Source organism: Bactrocera neohumeralis, chromosome 3, assembly GCF_024586455.1.
Source record: "Bactrocera neohumeralis isolate Rockhampton chromosome 3, APGP_CSIRO_Bneo_wtdbg2-racon-allhic-juicebox.fasta_v2, whole genome shotgun sequence".
NCBI lineage: Eukaryota > Metazoa > Arthropoda > Insecta > Diptera > Tephritidae > Bactrocera > Bactrocera neohumeralis.
The window spans coordinates 74,008,085-74,027,598 of NC_065920.1; the positions used below are offsets into that span (position 1 = coordinate 74,008,085).

General features: G+C 38.4%; 1 protein-coding gene across 1 annotated transcript in view; it reads right to left on the bottom strand.

Annotated features, from left to right (window-relative positions):
* Positions 1-4,274: 4,274 nt before the first annotated feature.
* The window catches only part of LOC126753755 (laminin subunit alpha-1-like), a 34,770-nt gene continuing 19,530 nt past the window's right edge, over positions 4,275-19,514 (bottom strand). The window contains exons 3-5 of the mRNA XM_050465425.1: positions 5,305-7,241; positions 4,719-5,057; positions 4,275-4,650 (exon numbers count right to left, since the gene is read on the bottom strand). Coding sequence (XP_050321382.1) covers positions 4,275-4,650; positions 4,719-5,057; positions 5,305-7,241 — 2,652 coding nt within the window. The remainder of the gene's footprint in view (positions 4,651-4,718; positions 5,058-5,304; positions 7,242-19,514) is intronic.

A 19,514-nucleotide genomic window follows, 5' to 3' on the forward strand; every position in this document is an offset into this window, starting at 1 on the left:
GAAAACTCGTAGGATTTTTGCTCACACTGTCTCGAAAAGGCTGCAGGAACGTTGTTGGATTAGTGACGGGTTACTGGCATCACATGCGAGCCATGCGAATGAAGGCTTAATCGAAATTCCAGAACACTATCTCTGCTTCTGTGATATCTAGGAGCTTCGCAGTATCAAGATTAACCTAACATTAACCTAATCTAGTAATCAATTCAAAAATTGATAGAGGGTCCTCATTCGGACAAAGAGTGCAAAAAATGACTTCTTGTAGCGATAAATTGGCAAACATTTTCAATAAAAAGAGTATCCCAGAAGGAGTAGAAAGTTTCTGGGTTACTTAAGCTTACTTCTTCCGAGCTTTGCAAATTTCCATTACCGTTGCTCTGATATACATAGATCCACCACGGAAACCACGGATTAGCAAAAGTAACCATATAACTCCTAAAAATTATATGAAAAACTTAACGGCAAGTAGTTTTACAGTTACTAACTAATGGTTATAGCCGCGTAAGCGGTGTCTACTCTAGTAAAAAAGATGAAGAACTCATGTGCATATGTGTAGTATATTCTCGAGCGCACTTATCGAACTACTCTCGTACTTCTGCCTGCACATTCGCTAGAACTTTTTCTTTTGTTTCGACGAAAAAGAAGAAGCATAGAAAATTGTAAAGAAAGCAAAACAAAAATGTTTATAGCCAATGCTCCACCAAATATGAATATGCGTCTGGTGCAACAGGTCAATTGGAACACGTAGCAGCATTTGACTATAATTACAACAAAAACAAAATATTAAGTGTGTTTATGGTTGTTGGAAAGGAGGTAAGAATTTTTATGAATATTTGAAGGTACCTACTGCAATTTATATAGAAAGGTGTTGGTGCTTTCAGGGGCACATGCATATATACATATGTATGTGAGTTTGTGTTGTTGCTTGCACTTGTTTTTGTACCGCACGCCTGCTTTATCGCTCGCTTTATTTCCTAAGGTCGACAGTGATGTTTTCAATGCTGCTGCCGATGGAGGGATCATCTGCTTTTCATCTCACCGTTCAACATGCATACATACAAGCATATTTTCCGAAAATGAAATACGCAGTGGGTGAAAAAATCAACTATACCAAGTGAGTGTGTGTATGAAACAGTTAAATAAGAAGTTGAATTGAAGAAGGGCAAGAAAAAACGTTACACCAAAGCTTTAATACCCTTTACAGCTGCACTTTTTATAGCATAAAAGGGTATAAAAACATATTTAACTTGATTTTGACCGATCAACTATACGCTGCACAATTTGTGATCAAGTGGTCCGATAGGAACAACTTATTCAGAGAATGTACTGTTGCATTGAAAAATAATATGTACCAAATTTCGTGCGAATATCTTGACTAATAAAAAAGTTTGTTTCACAAAAACTGCAGTTTGAACGGTCAATTTGTATGGCAACTATATGCTATAGTGATCCGATCCAAAAAAAAAATTTCAGAGATTTTAGTATTGTTTCAGATGATATTCTGTGCTCAATTCCGTGAGTATATTTTGTCAAGTCAAAAAATTGTCCATGCAAAGACTTGATTTCGATTAATCAGTTTGTATGGCAGCCATATGCTATAGTGATCCGATCTAAACAGTTTATTCGGAGATGATACCGTTGCCTTGAATAATAATCTGTGTCAAATTTCGTGTAGACTGGTCAAATAAAAATGTTTTCCTTACAGAAACTCGATTTTGATTGATCAGTTTGTATGGCAGCTATATGCTATAGTAGTCCGATATTGGCGATTCCAACAAACGAGTGGCATCTTGGAGAGAAAAGCACGTGTGCAAAATTTCAGATCGATATCTCCACATGATACACTCTGTTCAGGGTATAAATATTATATAGGAGCAGTTAGTGGCTTTACAGCTCTTCACCCATATACATATGTACATATGCTAGATATGTATGTGTGTATATGTATGTAAATATATTTGGTACGCAAGTACTCATGCATCATTGCATTTTCGAAAAACACTTAAGCTTAATTGCATGCATTGAATGCAAGCAATCACGCGTTCGCTCACGCATCCAGCGGTGAGAGTTCTGCTTATTGCTATGTGTTTGTTGTTGTTATAGTGCGCGCGGCACGAGTGCAGCAGCAGACGTGCCACAAAATGTTCCATCAAGCAATTCATGTTATATTTCACTCGTGCAACGCAATTGCATACATGTGTGTATGCCACTTGTTGTTGTTGCAAGTACTTTAAAATGTGGCATGTGCAATACTCATGAAGTTGCGTTTGGAAGAGGTGAGTAGGTTGATACTTTAATGTATATGATTTTAACTATAATATGTTTGCATGTATGTGTGTGTGTGTGTGCGTGTCATAAATGTTTTATTAAAGAGCTTTTAATAAAGATATGAGATTTTTAAGTGATCACTGTGTCGTATACGAAATGAAAAGTTGATGGATTTACCTTGATGCATCGGATAGAATCACAAGTGTTTTTTGTTTGTGTTGGAGCGAAAAATATGCATTGTAGTTAATGGTTTAAGAGAGAATACCGAGGGATCTGAAGCTCTGAGATCTGAAATCAGGTTTCCAAACTATTAACGCCCAGTATCAAGCTTTAAGTTCCAAAACTTTTGATGCAGAGCTGAACTTTTAAGGAAAATCTGTCCAGTTTTTGTTACTGAATCCTAAAGAATACTGGTAATCTCTTGGTTATTTGATTACAAATCCAGAAAGACAGCATATAATGCCCAGCATTTTTGGAACAGCTTCTTACTCTCTGAAGTCCTTGTCATAGTTCTCGGTAATATGTGGAGAAAGCCGTTTGACCTCAGACCAACGAATTCTAGTTTCATTAGAAAAACCAGGAAATGTGGCAAAAATTCAAACATAAGAGCCAAAGCCTAAATTCATAAAATATATTTGATATTCACAGGAAAATTTCTTCTGAAAGGAACTACTCATTAGAAATACTCGTACTTCGTAAAGAAAATGAGGCCAAGGGATCAAGTTAGGTAAGGTTAGATAGTTGATCCGTCAGCATGTTAGGGGATCACACCTGGAATGTTATTTTTAGTCCTTCGAGAAAACATATGAAAAACTCCATTAATTGGATATTAGCTTTCGATAATGCGCCTTGGACCTATAACAAATCTGCTTACTTATGTGCTTTATTGTTACTTCCGCTACTTCACCTTGAAGTCTATAAGTATGAAATTCGATATGATTGGCAAAGGTGGAATATTTGTGGAGGAATATTAAGATTATTCTATCTCAACTTCTTCCAGGTTTCAGATGCAACTGCCATTTCACTAGACCTTTTACTATTTACCGTGGGCTAGAAGAACCTAACAACTGCACAGTTCTAGTAATATACCAATGCTTGCTGGTTTGGTTTGAGGTTCAACCATCCAGTATTGAACTAGACGAAGTTAACGCAGCTCCTATCTGACCAAGGAGAAGACTCTCTCCTTCTAAGGACCTTGCGTCTGCTCAGCTGCTAGTAGCTGAACAATGCTTGCGGGGCTAGTTTGAGGTCCAACACTGTACTGGAAAAAGCCACCGCAGCTCCTACTGGATCAAGGGGAAGACCGAATTCATGTTTATATAATAGTCGGCTTTACGTATTTTTATCCAGCCACCGTCTGGTTTTTACTATAATCAGAAAAGAATATCTAATCTGGCAAGACTTAGAGTGGATGCGTCTTTGTTATCATAAACATTTCACATCTCGGATAAATTAATTTGAGAAACTGGATAAGCTGATTGAGATCGGAAGATATGTTGTTTCGAGAATGCCTTCCAGTAACCGGTGAAAAGATGTGGTGAGGTATATTACCACCCGAGATTTCTACGTTGCCAAAGTTAAAAATTAACTACTTCCTTAACTAATATATGTTCCTACAGTCCTAGTCTAGCCCTCCGCACTAATTGTGGAGTACTGTGGAAAAAGCATTTATTACTTTCCTCTAGTTAGATAAGAATGGTTTTATACTTAAATCTCTCTAAACAAAATCATGGAACAAAATAGATCCTAGGTATAACTAAGAGTCTGCTTATGTATAGGTATATATATTCATATCTAGCACTGAGTTGATCCAAAACTTGTAGAGAATATAATTATAAACAAGAAGTCAAAATCAAACCCACCACAATACACTCGAGTATAAAACAAATACAATATTTTAGACCGAACTTGAATTAAGATCAATATTAAATATTTTATGGATTATCAAACTATTCACCTGTATTAATCTCGTTTATCTAAAATTAATTTTAAGTTAAGTATTAAACCGATCACTCACCCTCACAACCATCGGATTCCTCCTTGAGTCCAAAATGTCCCTCGGCACATTCATCACATTTCAGACCTGTCACACCAGGTTTACACTGACACTGACCACTATCGGGATCACAAAAGTCTATATCCTCCGCGCCGAATGGATTACAATTACACGGTAAACACTTCAAATCGACATTCGCGAAACCCGCGTCACACTCGTCACACTTTTGACCGGCGAAACGCGGTTTACATAAACATTGACCATTCGTGCTGTCACAATAATCACTATCCGAACCGTCTATATAGCAATCACATGGCTCGCAGCCCGCCGAGGGATCGCCCCAGTAGCCGAGCTTGCAGCGCTCACAACGCCAGCCCTCCGTGTTGCCGCTAAGGGTTGGGTAAGAAACAAAAATTTATATTTTAATGATTTTTACATTTTGTCACTTGCTACTCACTCGCATATGATGCATTGCCCCGTGAAGACATCACACGGTCCACCATTGCAATCGCATGGCCGGCACTGTGAGCCCAACTCCGTTGGATTGCCATAGTAGCCGTCGTCGCACATCTCGCAGTGGTCACCAGTGTAGCCGGGCGGACACTGTGTGCAAATGTATTCGGAATTCTCCACCACGCCGTATATGGGGTTCAGATCCATGATGCTGTATGTTTTCAACTGACAACTGGGCGAAAAATTGTTGCTATCCACCAGCAGAGGGCAAGCACAGCGTTTGCAGTCGTATTCGGTGCCTTGCAGCGGATTGCCGTAGTAGCCCACTTTACAACGCTCACAACTGGTCGAATAAGAGAAAAGAGTGGTGTTAATGCAATTGTGTTGAGTGTGGTGAAATATATGGGTTCTAGTAAAGACAAAAACCCAGTGGTGGAGAGGATGGTTTAAGGTGACCAGGTATTAAGGTCTGAATAATAATAATTTGCTGCCTAAGTTTTAGGAATATTTAAGTATTGTCAAGGGTAAAAAAATTCTCTTTATCTATCCAAAATAAATAAATTTATATAAACTTTCAACAATTTACTCACCGCTCGCCATAGGTGTTGTGCATGCAGTTGCCACAGCCGCCACTCTGCAAGTCGCATGAGTTCGAGTGACCATTGCACGGGCAAGGTATACACTTAGCTACCAGCTGATGATCAGTCGCGTTCTCCCAGATGCGTATGAAGCCGAAATCGCAACTCTCACAAGAGAAACCTGAATAGCCGATGGGACAAACGCATTGTTCAACGCGCGTGCTTGCCTTCGCGGCACCTAACTCTGTGCCGCCCGAGTATATAATTACGCGCTCCAATGAGGTTTCCACTTGATCTGTGTGAAAAGTGCCGCGTACAAGTAAAGCATCAAGCGCAGATAGAACTGAGAGCATTTGAGCGTGAGTCACCGCCGATCCGTGATATTCAGTGCGTCTCAGGCGCGTCTTAATATCGCGCACAGCTGGCGGCACATGATACCAACCCGACTCTTCGAGCGTAATGTTAATGGTAGCCGCTGAGCCACGCGTATATGTAGTGTCGCCGTAAGCAATTTTAAGACCGTTGCGTCCGAATAGTATGATATCGGGTCCAGCGGTAGGTTTGCCAGATGTATCGCCACGAATGGTGACCCAGTTAATTTGTATGGTGAGACGCGAGCCATAGCTAGTGAGTCGATTACCGAGATAACCTTGTGGCGCTTGCCAGTAAATAGCTTCCACATCATTCAGGTCGTCCATGCCATAAACTAGATAATTTGTATCGGGATCCACAGTCGCAGCGACCACTTGGGAGCGCGTCATGTCCGTTACCTTCCAATCGTTCAGCGTCTCGAAGGCGAGCGTTTGCAACACAGCGCTACTGCATGACAAGCCCACACCCGAACACCAGCAGGGCGCACAGCCATCTGGATGCGCGGCGCTTAGATCATAATAGCCTGGTAAGCAATCACCACAGCTATCGCCGGTCACATGCGCCTTACATTTACACACACCCGCGCATTCCGTGTCTGGTATAGTACCGCGCACATCACACTCACAGCGACGACACTCGTCCCCATAGTAACCACTAGCGCATTCGTCGCAACGCGCACCCTGAAAGCCCTCCCGGCAGTGACATTGACCACTCACGGGATCACAGGTGCCTGCGGCGCCGCGTCCATCACATTCGCAGCGCTGGCAGGGCGTCGCGAGCGCTTCATGTAGGGCGCGATAGTAGCCGCTCACACAAAACTCACACTCATTGCCGGCGGTGTTGTTTTGACACTGCTGACAGATGCCGCGGTCCAGAAATGCATCATAAAAGCAAGACTCCGCATGTCCGTTACACTGACACAGCGCGCATTCGTTCGGCTCACGCGCAGTGCCGTTGCGAAATGGTTTGTCTTGATAGAGCGCACAGCATTCGCCGCAATCGGCGCCACAGGTATTATGCTGACAGACACATTGCAGCGTGGATGCGAGTTGCGCGTACTCCAACTCATCGGCGCGCTTCTCCGCCAACTCAACAGTCTTATCAGCATGACCGTGGCAATCGAGGCGCGCACTTACGCGTATCTGTTTGAGTGAGTAGAAAGAGCGCTTCTCCAGCGATTGCGCATCCAGCAGCCAATCGACGCTGTTATCCAAGTTCGCGGTTGTGTGCATGCCCTGCAAGCGTATGCGTATATAACGCGCTGTTATGAAGTTCATTAGTTCATCGCTTTGATCCATAGCACCGGGGCGGTTTTTCAACAGCGAAACATGTAATTCGCCGTTCTCGAGTGGTAGCGCTTTTGAGAATTGTGTCGTGCATATGACTTCGGTATCATTTTCGAAAACGTATTTGCCATTCTGGCCGGTCAAACCGTAACGTCGCTGACAATCCGCGTCGCTGAGTCCAAAATATTGCCAGGGATTGTAAGTGAAACCGTCCAGCGATTTCTCCAATACCCAAGAGGCGGGTCTTGGTGAGTTTGCCGACTTAAGCATGACAAAGAAGACTTGATATATCTGGAAGTAAGATAATGGAAGACAATTGATAAAAATTAGTCATGCAGAATAATGAGATAATTTTTAAAAAAAGTGTTGGTTCAAAAGTTGATTCAGAGCTATTGTAAGCGAGACTATGTAATCATAACGCGTAATAGTTCAGGACATGATTCTTAGAAAACGAAAATTTACAGGAGTAAGAACAGAATAACACTCTACCGGTAGTAAGAACACTCACGTCGTTTTGCTGCTTTGACAAATTACTCTCGGGCACCATAATTATACTCAAAAAATCCTACCTCACCAGAAACTAGTGTTAGGGAGCTGACTTGTTATGGATATCCAAACAGCTTGCTTAACGTATGTCTTTAAGTAGCCTCGTAGTTGTCGACTAAGCAGAATTATATTGTATATTTTTTTGGGTTAGTGGAAATCAGAAATTAATCAGGTTATATTATGAGGTTTAGTACAATAAGCTTATGTTCAGTTTTTTGAGATAAAGTTAGGACAAACTTGACTAGATTGTAGTCTAAGAGAGATTACAACGTTCTGACTAATTGACTTCGAGATTACTATTGACTATTTTTATCATAACGAAATCCACTTCAATTAAATAATTGATTATGGTAAGCATAAAGATCAAACCAATATTTTTATTTCCACAAGATCGAAATGAAAAATTGTAAAGCATATCTAAAACGTAGAGTCGTCCTCAATCTCGCAAAATTTTATAGAAAAATTAAGGTAAAAAAATGGATTAAAAAAAAATATATGAAAAAAAAACACAGACGATAATAGCTAAATGGCTTAGCTCATTAACAAACGCAATCATCCTGTTCATTGATCATTCATCACTTGACGACATTCATCTGATACAGTTAATCACTGCCAGAAGATTGGAATACAGCACCAATTATCGCCATTCTCAAAAATGCGATAAAAATTACCGCTGGATTTGTCTTCTCAGCGCGATATACTTACAACATATTTGCGAGGCTTGTAAACAGAAAACTCATACATCAAGCAGAAAACGTCCTTCCTGAATATCGATGCGGTTGTGGACCCATAAGGTCAACAGTAGACCACATTGTTTCGCTCAAACGTCCATGGGGATACTTTACGAGCACAAATTAGATTGACACATATTAAATAGAACCTCAAAGGATTCTTGACCTATACAAAACTTTCACCGATATTGAAGGGGCAGCTGAACAAATTGGTTTCAAAATCAATGAAGATAAAACGAAATTTACATATGATGATTTCCAGAAAAAACAAACCAGCACAATGAAAATAGATCAACACGAACTTGAAATTGTAAAAGTCTATACTTACTTAAACATCGAACTCAGTAGCGATAACAATAGGCGTCTCTGTGGAATGGACTGTTTAAAGCAAAGCTACTCAATAGTCAATGTAAACTGGCCGTATGCAATACCATCATTCGACCAGTATTGAGCTAAGAGCAGAATCATGGACGGTACACGAAAAAGAAAAAATAAACTGCTAATTTTCGAAAGAAAAACCATAATCAAGACAGATTAAAGAAATCGAGGAAGACATGAGAAGTTTGCCATACAAAATTATAAACAGATCGCAAATGACCGGGATATCTGGAGGCCAAAATATCATGATATAAAACGAATACAAGACTTCTTAAATGAAACTTTGGGATTTCTTTTAGTTTGAATTTTTTAAGTGGGGTTATTATAACCTTACTATTTGCATAGACGAAGTTTCTTGAAGTCTATACCATCCGCTAAGAGTCGATTGGTCGCCTTTCGCATTTTACGTCTAAATACAGTTTGTGCAGAACTGAAGCCAATCGACCTTCCCAAGCGCAATCGATTCGCTCTTAGGGCTCTTGAAAAGTTCCAAGAAGATCCGACGTTTTCGAGCCAAATTTTGTTCAAGGATGAGCCCCATTTCTGGCTCAATGGGTATGCCAACAAGCAAAATTGCGAGGTTTGGGACGAAGAGCAACCTGAAGAGTTTTAACTGCTGCCTTTTTATCCTGAAAAAATAAAACTTGGGCTGTTTGTGGGTCGGTGGAATCATCGGTCCATATTTCTTCAAAAATGATGCCGATGAGAACGTAACTGTCAATGGCTTCACGTTTTGGGCCGGTCGATTGGCCACCAAGATCGTGCGATATCACACCGTTAGACTTTTTCCTGTGGGGATATGTAAAGTCTAAGTCTAGCGGACAAGCCAGTTACCAGCCAAAATGCTCGAACGAGTCATCGAAAATTGGACTTAACGGATGGACCAGGTTTGAAGAGATATTTTTCAAAAAATAAATGAAGTCTGTATAAATTTATAATTTTCACCTTGCTTGAAGAGATTGCTAAGTCCCACTGTCATACCTTTATTATTTTTAGAAAAACAAATTCACAGCTCAGCACTCCAACCGACCAACCAACCCCGCTCATAGAACAAATAGCAAAGCTGACAAACAAAAGCCGCACACATACATACACACCCCAGTCATTCGCCACGCGCAAGCGCCACATTTTCAAAAGCGTGAACATGTCGTCAAACAATTAAATGTAAATACCGCACCACACCAACTGATTATCGCATGGCAAACATAAAACAGCACCAATATGAAAATTTCGTGTATTATTTATCTAAATAAGGAAACTCGAAGGTCGATTTTCAAAGAATTGGAAAATTCAAATAAAATTTATGACTGTGACAGTCGACACCGCCGCACGCTGGCGCATTGGGCTAGGTTATTCTATGGCTATACAATTCAAAAACGAAAAAGCTTCTTAAAATCTTGAAATGTGCATGCATATAAATAATTTTGTCGTTCAAAAGTAAATAAAATTCCGTGCAACAACAACGAGAACAAAACGAAATGCTCAGTCGTTCGACAACGACGCAATGTTTGCGGTCATAAATGTCATTTTGTGTGGCTGCACCTTGGCGGCGGAAAATTATCTACACGATTTTCTTGATTATTTTGATTGCATTGTTTGTTGTCGTTGTATTTATTTACCATTTAGAAACAATTTTCGGCGCGAAAAAAAGGCACTCGAAAGATAAAAGCGTTTTCCACACATGTCAGCATGCAGTGCGAGCAAATTTACTCAAGCGCGAGTTAAAGAGCGGAATTTCGGGTGGTGCATTTGTGGGGCATACAAACAGGCGAAGTGGCTTTCAGTTTCGTCGTAGGACAGTAACAAATTCATATGATATTTGATAATAATAATAAATAAACAGATTGAGAGCGAGACCTTTCTGGCACAGAGCGGAACGTTAAGAGGCTAAATTGCTTGCTGTAAGCAAAGTTCATCTCTCAGTAATTTTCGGCAGTAAGGCTACCTAAATATCTTGGTTGCTGTTTGTTTACTAAAGCCATATGAAGGTAGAAAAATGGAATCGTCTAGTTACTTTCTCCTCTACTGTCCTGAGTGACAAACCTAGCGAAGTGGCTGGGATCGATACCAACAACCTTAAGAAAGCTTTGGTTATCTCAAAACGCTTCCTCATTCTGTGAAGATTGGTGGTGTGTAGTGGGAAGTTTTGGGTTTCGCAAGGTATCGTTTCGTGTTTGGCTCAATGTTATGGCGTATTATCGTGTCAAGAAATCTATGAACTTTCTGCTCACAAATCCGGTCATTTACGACGAATTGCCTCACGTAGAGTCCTCAAAGTGACCAAGTAGTATACCTTATTGATCATTTGACCCTGTTGAATAAATTAATGGTGCACCTAACTACTGTAATCAAAATCATTTTCACTTTTGACCGACTTTGAAATTCTTGTTCTCGGTCTCGGCTCATTTTTGGGACGTTGGTCGCTATATTGTTGAACAGTTTCGTCCTATACACAAACCCAAATAAAATTATTAATATAATACTATTTCTTGTTTTTTGTTTTTTATGGAGGTGGAAGCACAGAAAACCGGAGTACGTCACTTTAAACCGCTAAATGTATTATACTCCCAACTCAAGAGTCTCCCAAGAAACCACCTGATTAAGTATTCGTGGGAATAACACGACATTGTAAGCCTCCTCTATGGTACAACATGATGGAAGTCTAATCTTATCTATATGCCTCAGTTTGGTCATAATTGAAGCTGCCGTGCTGAAGCTGAAGCATGGCGGAATCAGTAGAGGTATCCTCTAAAGCAGACATGATCACTTAGTATTTCTTCTTTATTGGCGTAGACCCGAGCTTAAACATTGCGGCGGTCGTTCTTCCTCTCCTTTGTTTAGAAATTCCAAGTGTATTCAAGTCCTTCTCCATAGGCTGTTTTGTTCTTTTCATTGGGAGGTGCTTATTTTTATCTCTACAAACTAATATTTTTTGGCTACCCAGAGAATATATCTAAGACCGGAAGTCGTGAGCTGCTTGGGTCATATGTAAAATAATCGTTTCTCGCCACTCCCAAGTGAATGGGGCTTAGAGAACTTTCCTCACTTGCGTGAACTTCTGCAATGGCTCCATTCTGCCCACTTAGTATTTGAGTCAGGTGAAAATCCAGGTCTTCATGTCGTCCGAGTCAAGTGTGAATGTTCAGTATCAGTCTGTGGGTCCACCGTCCTTTATCTGAAGTTTTCCATCGTTGCTGCCACATTGTGAAGCTTATGATGCTTCTTCTTTTTCTTTATTCTTCTTCTTCTTCTTCCTGTAGACGACTCTGATAGCTTGTATACTCGCGCGAATTCGGCACTCTGGACCTTAAAGGACGGTCTACCGACAGCTTATTGATTTAATGTCTAGCGCCAGGAACCATATTGAAGCCGCATGCAGGTAGTACGACCGATTTTTTTTACCTTTGCGGGTAAATTTCACCGGCTAGAACGTCGTTGACTGCTATTTTTCTCATAAAACGTCTCGTTGCCAGTAATAATGTGTTTGATTAATTTAGTGTATTCAAGCTATCTTGTTAAGCAGCACCTTTGATACGTCATCTTGACGTGTTCGTGATAATGTTAACTCCCAAAACACTTCAACCACGTTTTCAAAGACTCCAAAGGCGTGATTCCATTGGAAGCACAAATCTCAAACAAACTCGTTGTTTAAATTGTTTTCATGTTAAAGCACTGTTAAAAGTACCAGTCCGAGTCAAATTTGATCAAGGTAAAGTACTGTTAAAAGCACCATCCGAGTCAAATTTGATCAGCTGAATATAATTGATAACTTGTTAAAAGTCCATTTCTGCTTTATAATAACTTATTTTTGAACATACTTAATCTTAGTAAGCGAAAATTCCCACAATTAAGTTAAAACGATTGTAAGTAATTTTGAAAATCATGTCAAAATTTCAGGTCAACTCAATTCAACTCTCAAAAATCAGCGTGCTTGTATTATAATTATAAATATGTGCCATAAATACATTAGTTATCGCTTGGTTGCGACTCAATCAATGGCTATCTTTGTCAGTTAATCATGAGTTATATTTATGAGCCAAGATTATCCGCTGGAAACAGTGCTTTGTGGCGGCGATGAGATTATCTAAACACGCAAATGCAAATACACGTACATAACTGACCAATTAACTGACAGTTAGTTAAAGCGCATTAATGATTTGGCACAACTTGTTAGAATCCCCTGCGTCCTTTGCACAACAACCGCCTAGAGCTACCCTCACTCGTTAGACGCAAGCGGAGCTACAGCGCCGAGGCACTGGCCAAACACTTCTAATGCCGCGAAAATGTTATCTTTATTCCTGCATCGATATGCCGACACGCAAGCAAAAGTTCAACAAGTGTGCGCAATGCGCCAAAATTGGCCAACTTGCAACACCGGCGCGGCAGTGGCTGGGCTGACGCGACACCAGCGCCAAATGCGACGCGGCGATAAGATTACCAAAAAACCGGTGAGCATTGCGTTAGAACCCGGTGGCTTTGTTATATAATACATATTTATTCATTGCGGTCGTAATTATTTTGTATGGCACTCTTGTCATGCCTTTTTGCGCTTTTATTGTGTAAGAACGTTATTTATTATTCATAGTCGGCATTCAAGGCCGCGCTGGCGCAAGACCAGCTGTTTTTGGTGGGTAAATGAAATGAAATCGGAATACTTGATAAATGAACTAGGAATACTTGAGTTATTTAGCGGCGTGATTGGTTGTGAAATAAATTAATTACGCTAATATGTAAACAACGCTGGGTAATTCAAGCGTTTATTTATGTTGTAATATGCGGTGGTAATTCCTCTTTCCTTCCTCTTTCTCACGCGCTCATAAATGCCCAGCACTCTGATGAATTTCAGCATCCTGCTGAGCGCTATAGAGACAAGGTGAACCCTATTTGGATATTCAGACCCAAGGGCCTTATTCCTTAGTCTACAGATTGCTGCGCAATCGAAAAGTGCTGCGTAGTTATCCGTACCCCTGTTGGAAAGGTGTTTCTTGTACTGGTAATGGTCATAGACATTAATCAACTAGCTGAAGGAATATGTATTTCAGATCACCTGCGAAATTGGATACTATAAAGTGATGATTATTAAATCTTCTCTACAGATACTAGATAAGCCTCTGATCCGTGATCAATTCGAGTTCTTATTGAAGTAAAAAAACTAATACCAACTTTAAACTTCCTCTTAGTTACTTTTTTCAAAAATGTAACGAAAATTCTCATAACAATAATAATCTGGAAGTCCTTGGACTAATTCTTGAACATCGCATTACATTTCATTGAACAGTGATATGCACAAAAATGTTGATAGTATTATAGACATAAAAAGCTTATCATAAAGGTTCAACGGCCTTTAAGGGATACCTAAAGAAGTTTCACTACTTTCGCGATTTGATCAGAAAACACCATTTTTTTGAACATTTTTAAATCAATCATCGTTATCCGCTCCACAATCCGATGAGGACCTTTATTTGGTACAACTTAGTTCTCCAGATATTTTTATTTCTTAAGCAGTAAAACTAAAAACATGCGCTAAAAAGGCTATGATAGAAAGCATGTTCGTTTATGAGATATCGAACCCCAAATCCGGTACATCGCTGGCAATTCACGTCGCACAGCTTCATCCTTAAATCAAGGGTAGAAGTGTTTTTTTAGTTTTCGAACCATTCTGGCAGAACTATATATTCAAAACCTGTCACATGTCAGTTATTCATGAAAATTATTGATAAGTTTAAAAACAAGCTTTTTGGAATTTTTTTACTGTTTCAGACAGGGCAGGTTTCTAAATATTCAAAACTGTTTCAACTTTATTCATAAACTTAGTCATAAATATTATGTCAAGTAACTTTTTTTGTCTACCAGGTTCTGAAGCTGATCTCTTGCCGAGAAGTCGAAGACGTTGCACCGGCAGTGGTGGATTCAAGGAAGGCGTCAAGGCCAGAGTTTAAAAACTAATATTGTTATTTTTTCTATATTCTATTTAAAAATAAATGAGTGAGATAAAAAATGACCATTTATAGTTTGTTTGCAATCCATCAACAAAACTAGACCAGCAACACTAGCCTTTCTCTTCTTTCGAACAAGAGAAGAAATTCACAAAAATAGTACGCACCGAACAGGGTATATTAAGTTTGCCATGTTGTTTGTAACACTCAAAAGGATATGTCGGAGACCCTATAAGGTATAGCTGTATATATGTATAAATAGTCAGCGTGTCTGTACCCTTGTCCCTCAGTTTTTGATCTATGGACTTGAAACACGTTTTTTTCTCACCAAGAATCTGCTCATTTATCAGAAACGCCGATACCGGAAAACTGTAGCATATAGCTGTTATATAAACTGAACGATCGGAATAAAGTGTTTGTATGGAAAACTTTTTCATTTGACGAGATATCTTCACGAAATTTAGTTTGGGTTTTTATCTAAAACAATAGTCCAATTCTCGAAGAAATTGTGCAGATAGGATCATTATAGCATATAGCTGCCATATAAACTGAGCAAAAATGGTTTGGAAAACTCTTTCACTTGATGAGATATTTTTACGAAATTTTGCACAGATTATTTTTTAAGGCATCGCTACAAACTCTGAACATATTGTCTTGTTTTGAACTCGAACAATGAAGTTATAAATTCATCGCGCTGTACTCTTTGCTCTCATATCTTTCAGTCTTTTCATAAAGTATGGATGCAACTATATTTTATTGCAGCGAGTCACGAGTACTGGGTTTCTTAATAGCCAAATTAACTGTTAATTAAGCGGAAAAACTGTAAACACTGATAAAATTTCACACTTTCATTGCTTGCTGAAAATTTTGTAATATTTTTTTCTTTTGTTTCGAAAAACCACTGACGCGTCAGCCTGTCTGATGCAACGCTGTCTGAGTGTCAGCCTAAACGGGTTGCATGCGCCGTCATTCGCAGGCGTCCAATTGTGGCCGCGTTTTTTTCGCTGTGCGAGTTTAAACTTTTAAATTTATAGGAAATGTTTGTTTTGCCCGGCGTTTTCTGAATTTTAGTGCATTGTTTTTGTTGTTGCCGAGCATTCATCTGCCTTTTATTGGTGCAAAATATTTTTCCTCCTTTTGCTTTTGATTTTTTTTTCGGATTTGTTTTGCGGCCGCTGCCATTTCGGTTTGGCGAAACGCGCATTGCCGCGTTGTTGCTGTCAGTCACTTGTCTGTCTTCGCTCACGCGAGCTCGGCCATTATCTAATGTGCTAAATCTTTCACACTTGGCACTTTCTTGCGCTTTATTTTTATATGCCCCCAAAAATTTGTTGTGCAAACAATTTGTTTAGCGGTGCATTTGTTGCTTTATTTTGCAGTGTGCGTGTTTCGTTTTGTTGCTATTTCGCGTAAAAAGAAATAAACTGCTAATTTTTTTGGGAAGCAAAACTCGAAAAGGAAGCAAAAGTGAGCGCACGAGTTTTTGAAATTTTGGCGCGTCGCAAACTAAAACGCGCAAAAAGAAAAGATTGAAAGGTAGTTTGAGATTTTGTGATAAATCAGTAGGGCCCAGGCTTTGGGTAAGCTTTGGAAAGGTTTACTAAATACTTTTTATGCTCTTTCTCTTCCTTCCTTTCTTATATTTTTTGGTGTGAAATATTTTTTATTATTTAATTGAGTTCTGAGGGTTAAAGTCTGCATTATTTTTCTATCTTTTTTGGACTCAGTTTCGTCTACAAGAGCGCGCTCATTATGATTTAACGGCGGCATGCAAGTTTTTCTGCTTTTTTACATTATTACTCCGCCATACAAGCTGCTACTCCAAGTCGTCTTCGCTGGCTCAGAAATTCACACAAAACCTGTTCCATGTCTCTTGCTATTATTCACTGACAGTTGTTCATATGTATGTATGTATTTAAGTTTAACAGTTAGCCTGGGAAATACTATGAAGTTAGTATGCTTGTTGTTGGCGGTGCAGCTCTGGCGCCTAAAAGCTTTCAACTCAATTGTCAGCTGTCACTAAGCGTTGCTTTTTACAATTGAGCCATTTTCGGTTGTGTACAACGTGCGCTAATTTGACATTTGAGAGTTGCCATACATGACAAACACACCAACATTGTGGTGGCTATGTGCGTATTTGTTGTTACGTACATATATACTTAAATGCATCACTAGTGTCTTAAGCGTTTCAATTAAAATATAAAGACTGGAAATCATGTCTAATGTGGTCTTGAATGGAAACTAGTACAGAATAAAAAAAATAAAAATAATATATAAAAGTCAGTCGTTGCGAATTTGAGTGTTAACAATAACTTTATGTCTTAAGAATGAACGAATTTAAGAGAGTAATTAGATTATAAATACAAATACCATGTTAATTGTTAAAAACATTTACTAGATTTCCGAGAGCTATTAAAGACAAAGTACGTTCATAAACATCGAAATTGAAGCGGTAAATACTATTTTCTGATGGAATGGAAACGGATTTAAATTTTTGTCAATACCAACCCAATTATCCATTACCAAAACCAATACATGTTTCAACATCAATGTCAGTTAGAATCTGTTCACTGATATAATCCATTAACATATCAGATACCATTTTAATATAATTACCAATACCATAATCGAAATTCACCAATATCAATAACATACAAATACCAATGCAAATACCAATAAATATAACTATACTTGTACGAATGATTCTCTGAACAAAAATCTCAATATCATTTATAATCAAAAATCAATCAAAGTTAGAAATACAATGCAAATATGAATACTGCAATAATATTACTATTCCAAATACTAATAAGAATACTGGCATCAATATGAAATCTAATACGAAAGCTCTCAATAATGTCATTACTCACACTATTAGCATTACAAATCCTAGTACCATAATATATAATATTAACACAAAAGTTTCTCTTTAGAATAAGTATACCAGTACATACCATTACCATTTATGTAATCATTACTATTAAAAATACCATTACCATTACAAATACAATTACCATTACCAGTACAATTACAATTAACATTACCATTCCCTGTGTTAATGCCAGCCTTCATAATGCATTTATTTTCAGTACTAAAAGATATACTGATAGTGTAATCATTACCATTACAGATCCAAATACCAAAATATAAGAAATATATGATATCAATACAAAAGTTTTACTGTATAAATACCAGTTCATACTAATATCATTAACGCAATGATTACCATTACCATTGCAAATACTATTACCATTACTAGTATAAATACCAGGATCAATAATAAAGCTATTTTCAAAGCAAAAAAAAAAAAAACTAATAGTGCAATCATTACCATTACCAATCCCAATACCAGGGATCAGTACAATCATATTACGATAGTTCACACTAAATAAGACCATTAACGCAATAATTCCCATTACCATTACAAATATCATTACCATTACCTATATGAATCCCAGCACCAATATTAAAGATATTATCAATGCTAAAACATATACTAATAATGTAATCAATACCAAAATATATGATATCAATACAAACGTTTTACCATGTATGTATATAAATACCAGTTAATATTACTATCAATAACACAAAAATTACCATTACCATTACAAATGTCATTACCATTACCAATATGAAAATGTATTAGTAATAAATCTATTATCAATGCTAAAAGAAATACTAATACTAATAACGTATCGGATACCATTACAAATTCCAATAACATAATATATAGTATTAATACCATTACCATTACCTATTACCCATTACCATTATCATGACAAGAAGCATTATCCTTGTCAATACGAAAATCAGCATCAGAAATAAATCCATTTTCAATGCCAAATCAAATACTAATAATGTAATCATTACTGGTATAAATTCCAATACCATATTTTATATCATCATAAAAATTCCACTATACAATATACAAATACATACTAATACTATAAACGTAATTATTACCATTACCACTACAATTACAAATATCATTACCATTACCACTACAAATACCACTATCATTACATATATGAATATCACTACTAACCATAACACCATTAAATACCAATGCGGAACTACTAGACCAACACGTACACGGTAGTAAAACCACTCAACCAAAAGTAATGCTTTACTAGCAGTACGTAATCGGTGGCAACCAATGATTACGAAAAAAATTCAATTTTCAGCTTGATTACACAAAGAGATAAGACGATGCTAAATTTCAAAGCTAGCAATTTCATAATTTTTCTTCGTGTCTGCAAAGCAAGTGCATGGTGAAAATCGCCAGTGCCTAGACACACACATGCAAACATACGTTCGTGTATGTATGTGAGTGTTTTGTTGCCGCGAATCCGAGCAACCTGTCGTCTAAGCAAGTGAGTAGCTTATCGCCGACTCAAATCAAACATTATCGCTTTTAAAATGTTCTGCAACCGCGCGAACGACGGCAACATGTTGCTGCTACACGGCGCAGCAGAGCTTCCTCAGTTGCCTTGCCGTCAAATGCGGTTAGTAATTTTTCGTGTATGATATTTAAGCTGCTGATATATAGATTGCTGCTGCCGAAAAAAGTACAAGCAACGATGTTGCTGGCAATCAACAACAACAACAACTTTTGCTAGGAATACCAGGATATATTTGCTTGAAGCCAGCGATGCACCATTTCTTTATGCATCTTCAGGTAAGGGTTGTTAGTGTGAGAGAGGCAACATACAGCCGTTATGAAAGCAGCGTCAACAACAACAACGATAACAGCGCTGATAGCAACAACCACAAGGACAGTAGCGTAACCGCATGCAAACAGCTGATAAAATTAAGCATTTGTTATTGTTGTTGACTATACTTGCACATGTCATACATACTTATGAACGTTGCTGTTTGTCTAGTGGCATATTGCAGACACCAAAGTGCTGATATTCAGCGATCGCAATCGCAATCTAGTGCATGTTGTTTTGTTACATGCTTTTTGTAGT